This window comes from Nestor notabilis, unplaced genomic scaffold (assembly GCF_000696875.1).
Source record: "Nestor notabilis isolate BGI_N333 unplaced genomic scaffold, ASM69687v1 scaffold13462, whole genome shotgun sequence".
In the NCBI taxonomy this organism is placed as follows: Eukaryota; Metazoa; Chordata; class Aves; order Psittaciformes; family Psittacidae; genus Nestor; species Nestor notabilis.
In genome coordinates, this window is record NW_009917044.1 from 32,081 (window position 1) to 37,280 (window position 5,200).

General features: G+C 53.8%; 1 protein-coding gene across 1 annotated transcript in view; it reads right to left on the bottom strand.

Moving 5' to 3' along the window:
* The window catches only part of PCSK6 (proprotein convertase subtilisin/kexin type 6), a gene marked incomplete at its 5' end in the record, with an annotated part of 28,323 nt that extends 27,803 nt beyond the window's left edge, over nt 1-520 (bottom strand). The window contains one exon of the mRNA XM_010024901.1: nt 416-520. Coding sequence (XP_010023203.1) covers nt 416-520 — 105 coding nt within the window. The remainder of the gene's footprint in view (nt 1-415) is intronic.
* Nucleotides 521-5,200: the final 4,680 nt, after the last annotated feature.

Below are 5,200 nucleotides of genomic sequence, written 5' to 3' on the forward strand. Positions count from 1 at the left end.
CTTTTGTCAGTTCAGCTGTGCTGAAAATCCCTTCGGATGCTTGCTCTAGGAAAAAGCAACGCAGAGCTATTGCCAAGGATTTCACACATAGCAACCATTGAGGCAGCAAGTGTTGTGGCAACTGGATCAACACCCCGAGCATGCAATAGCCTTCTATCCTGGAAGGCTTCCCCCCGCCCCTTTTCTTCCTCCTGGCTTTCAGGCAGATGTTAGTGTTTAATCACTTCAAGTATTTTCATCACTGATGGATGTCCCCATACCCAGTGAGTCACCCCAGGCATGCACAGGCAGGCAGTTCAAGTGAACATGTCACCACAAGATGCTTGGGCTCACCCTTGACCCACACCAAGACAATGGGAAGCAGGGTCCCCCATCCCACAGAGGCTGGGGGACCCCAGGCTGCCCGACCCCATACCTTGGGGTCCATGCGGAGGAAGCTGTGTGGTCCCCGGCTGCTCAGCGTCGAGCGCTTGAATGTCTTGCTGTGGTGGAAGTGGTAGTAATTCTCCAAGCTCCCAATCTGCAGAAAGAGAAGGTTTTCTTTAACAAAAATTAGGTTTTCCCATGGTTCCCCCCATCTCGGTGCTGGCAACATCCCTTTGTGCTGCACTGCTCACACAAAGCTCCCTGGCAAAGCGGGGTTCAGGAGGGGATGCAGGATGCTGGCACTAGCCCTGGTATCACCGCCATGGCAGACAGCACTGCCCTGGCACAACACAGCCCCAAAAACATCTTTATGAGTTTTCGCCCATTAAAAGCATCTTTGCAAACTGCTTTCCATCAGCTCCCGAGCAGAATTAATGAGCTAAAGATGAGATCAGCAGCTGTAGCAGAGTCCGGGGAGCTGTGCCTCATCCTGCTGCCTCTCCCCACCCCAGCAGCACAAACAGCCCATAAGGAGAGGAGGATGCAATCTCTTCTAGCACTGGGATGCTCATGGGAAGCCCGGGATATGAATGTGCGTAGCCTGGAGTCAGGGACAGCAGCAGCAGTCAAATAAAATAGTATCATCTCCAAGCAAACCAACCATCCCTCCCAAGGGAGGCAAAACACATGCCTGGAGTCCCTCCCATCAGTAAGTGCAGCCCGGGAGCGAAGGCGAGCAGGGAAGGGCAGCCCCACTGGCTCCCTTCAGCCTGGGGAAACCCCACATTCCTCTGTTACAAGTTTTTGCCCTTATTTTGCTTGCACAGAGCCAAAATGTCCCACACTTGCAGGAAAGCAGCACCCTGCCAAGCCCTGGGCGGCTGCACGGCCTCCAGCCCTCTCGTCCAGCAGCCGGAGATGCTGCAACTCCTCTTTTTCCATCCCAAAGGCACAGACTAAGCCCCAGGGATACACAACGAGCTGGGCAAACTCAGACAGGGAGCCATGAAAAAGCATTCCTCAGGGATTCACCGCCATAGGGATGGGAATGACCCGAGCGCTGCACTCGGTGCATGTGGCTCCCAAGTCACGCAGTTTTGGTACAAATCTGGTCTCTGCTACAACCCTTTTAGCTGAGGTTGGTTTTCTTCCTCCCCAAACCCTCTGTCCCATGGCCAGGAGCTGGATGCTGCAGGGAGTCAGCAGCAGCCCCTATGCCTGGCTCAGAGGACCAGGGAGAACCATGCTATGAGCCCCCATCTGCAGCCCAGGATCCAGGGTGACATCCCCGAGGCCAGACCAGGGCTGGCTGCAGCGGGACAGGGGAGAACAAACAGGTTTGTCTGGACCAGATGCTGAAGCAGACGACGACAACTACTTACATTGGAATCACACTTGATACCTTGAGATGTGCCAAGACATCTTATGAGCATTAAATATCCAATTAGTTTTGCTCTGCCTTTTATGTCAGAAAGTCACTTCACCCTCTTGGTGTGAGCTTTTGTGATTTGTCTCCACTCAAGTTCATTTAAACCTCCCTCTCCCCATCACCACCTTTTTCTTTGCATTACAGCGTAGCTGGGCAATTTCTTTAACATCTACACATTGCCTGTTGCAATCTACATTGGGCTTTTAAAACCCACTCCTCAAATCCACTTGTACTCAGGAAAGGGAAGGAGGATGCTCCAACCTCCCCTTGTTTGAGGGAAATCTTGTGCTCCAGAATAGGCACAGGGCCTTTGGAATTAATGCAAAATCACCACGCAAGGCAAACCAGCAAGAGGACAGGGAGTGTGATGATCCCATCCCAGGCTCTGGGGATACATGGCTTGAGAAGCAGGAAAAGCACCTTGTGCCCATGTTCTTTATCCCCCTGGATTTATGGAAGGAAAAACAAGAAAAACTCTCTCACACTGAGGCTAATGAAAGCCCGACTCTGAGCAGAGGCTGGACCCGGTGAGCTCCAGAGGTCCCCTTCCACATAAGGGATTCTAAGGAGAAAAACCTTTAAAATGCCCCTTTTTTAGTGGAAAAACATTTGTTCTCCTCCTTGAGGTGAGTGAGGGCTCCGCAATGCAACCCCTGGGGATGGGAGCGCTGGAGGCACCCAGGAGGAAGCACCCATGGCCAGAGGGATGGGGAAGCTGGAGAACCCAGTGGAGCACCCAAGGGGCAGGCAGCAGCAGGACTATGATCCTTCCTGGCCACTTAGATCATACCCATCAGGTCCTGACCAGCCAAAAGACAACTGCCCATGACAAAAGGTCACAGCTTCACCACACGGGAGATAGTCCAGGTTACCATCAACCACAGTTACAAAGCCCACCAGACCACACCAAGCAGCTCCAAACACTCAGTCCCTCCACAAGTGCATTTACAACCATCAACCTCGTTTTTTTAGACTCCAAACTTACAACAAGAGTACACTCAGGAGCTTCTCATTTCCCCAGGGGTCAATTTTGATTTCCCCCAATTGATTTGCAATTTTGGGCTGAAGTTTTAGGGGCAATTTGAGATTTTTTTCAAGGCAATTTGAATTCATACCTGGACAAACACAAAGAGGTTTTCTTCCTTCCTGTATTGGAGGCAGAGGAAGCACTGCTCAGCTGGGCTGCATCTGGAGCAAGCCAAAGCAAGGCAAACACTTTTTGCACCCTGCAAAGCCACTGTCACTATGCCAAGGGTTTTGATGGCTCCACTTCCATAAACACACACACTTGCCAATGTCATCTGGCCAAATGGAGAAGAGTTTGAAGCTGAAGGAGCTACTCATGGCTCCAATGGGACACAGGTGGTTAAGAGAGAGATAGAGATGCATGGCAGAAGAATGAGGCAAGGAGCTGCAAAGGGAGAAATCCTATTTGGGTATAAAGGAAGGTGGACACACACAGGCCCTGAGAGGTGGTGGGCTCTCCATCTTTGGAGACCTTCAGATCTCACCCATCTGAGGCCCTGTGTGCAGCCTGATTTAGCCTCAAAGTTAATTGGGGGAGGTTGGACCAGAGATCTCCAGATGTCTTTGCCAGTGGGGATCCCTCTACAAAGACAGCTCTTCACAGTGTTGATTGGTAAGATCGCAAGGAGCTGGGCTACATCCCAACCTCCTTTTCGAGTCCCCTTTTCCCTCAAATCCAGGTGCCACCAGGCCAGGAAGAGGCACCCAGGAGATGCTCCTGCAGCAGCACCCAGCTCTTCCCATGCATTGCCAGGCACAGATGAGCCCAGCGCCCGCCCTGCCCCATTAACAGCCATTAGTATTTCAAGCAGGTTCAAGAGTGCTTGTGGCTAATGAGACCTGGCAAAGGAGAGCTGGACACCACGGAGGGCAGCCAGGGCATTGCTGAGCCTGGTACCTCCCTCCCCAGTCAGGGGAGTCCTCCAGCATCTCACCCAAACCATCCCATTCCTGCAAAATGCAGTGTGTTGGCGCTGGTGCCTTCCAGGAGGATGGATCCTGCTGGGGAGGACATGACTGGTCCCCTCCTTGGGACACCACACATCCCCATTGGGGACAAGGACTTCAGCCACTCAGCTCCTGCCTTCAGGAATGCTGTTCTCAGATGGCCATGCTGGATTCAGCCAAGAAAGGACCAAGCTCAGCACCATCATTCCAGCATCCCCCAAATGACAGAAATCCAGGAAAGCTCCAATTCCAGCCCAAGATGAACCCTGCCCACCTCCTGCACTGCGGCTGACACTGCCGAGGACGCGCCAACCCTCCCAGAATCATAGAATCACCCAGGCTGGAAAAGCCCTTTAAGATCACCAAGTCCAACCTTTATGCCAGCACTGCCACGTCCACCGCTAACCCATGTCCCTGTGCACAGCGCTGGACACTCACAAGGAAAACCTCACGAACCCTGTTCCCGGGATAGGAACGGGCTCCGCAGCGCAGGCAGCGCCCGGGGCACCGGCACCACACAGCCCTCGGCCGGGGCCTGTCCCTGCATGCCCCCGTGAACAAAGACCCGTGGGGAGGCAGGAGCAGGAGTTTGGGGGTGTAAAAGCTTCTCCTTTTGTCCGATTGTTTGCATCACTTAAATAGAAGTTGACGTAAATGATTCCCCAAGGGAAATGTCACTCTGCTGTGACCCGGAAGGGTTTAAGGCACCGGCACCACACAGCCCTCGGCCGGGGCCTGTCCCTGCATGCCCCCGTGAACAAAGACCCGTGGGGAGGCAGGAGCAGGAGTTTGGGGGTGTAAAAGCTTCTCCTTTTGTCCGATTGTTTGCATCACTTAAATAGAAGTTGACGTAAATGATTCCCCAAGGGAAATGTCACTCTGCTGTGACCCGGAAGGGTTTAAGAGTGTCTTGGTGCATGGGTTGGGCATGGAAACATGCAGGGACAGGTCAGACATGGGGCAGACACTCGTGCATGCAAAGCACAGCGATGCCTTTCCCAGGCAGCAGCACGTCAGGAGCCTCTGGGACTGCATTTAGGAGGAAAAGGCATCACCAGCCACCAGCACAGGGCTCCCTGGCGCCCAGCTGGGTCGCTCTGACTGTCCTCCCTTGCCACACTGGGTCTCAGCCACTTGCCTCCAGCCAAACATCTCCCCAGGGCAGGTTGGTATGCCCTCGGGCAGGGTTTTCCAGCTGGTTTTGTGCGGGATCAGGCCCATCCCACCGGGAATAGTGCCATCCCCAGCAGCTCCACAAGCAGAGGACCCAACGGGGCACGCTCAGAGTCCTGTGAGCCCTGAGCACAACACAGCAGACATCACCCGTAAGCACAGACATGCAGGGAAAGCGCTTCCTCAGGGTTTGGCCCTGGACAAGCTCCCACGGGAAAAGCCAGAGAGGCTCCCCGAGCAGGGAGGACGAAGGAGGGG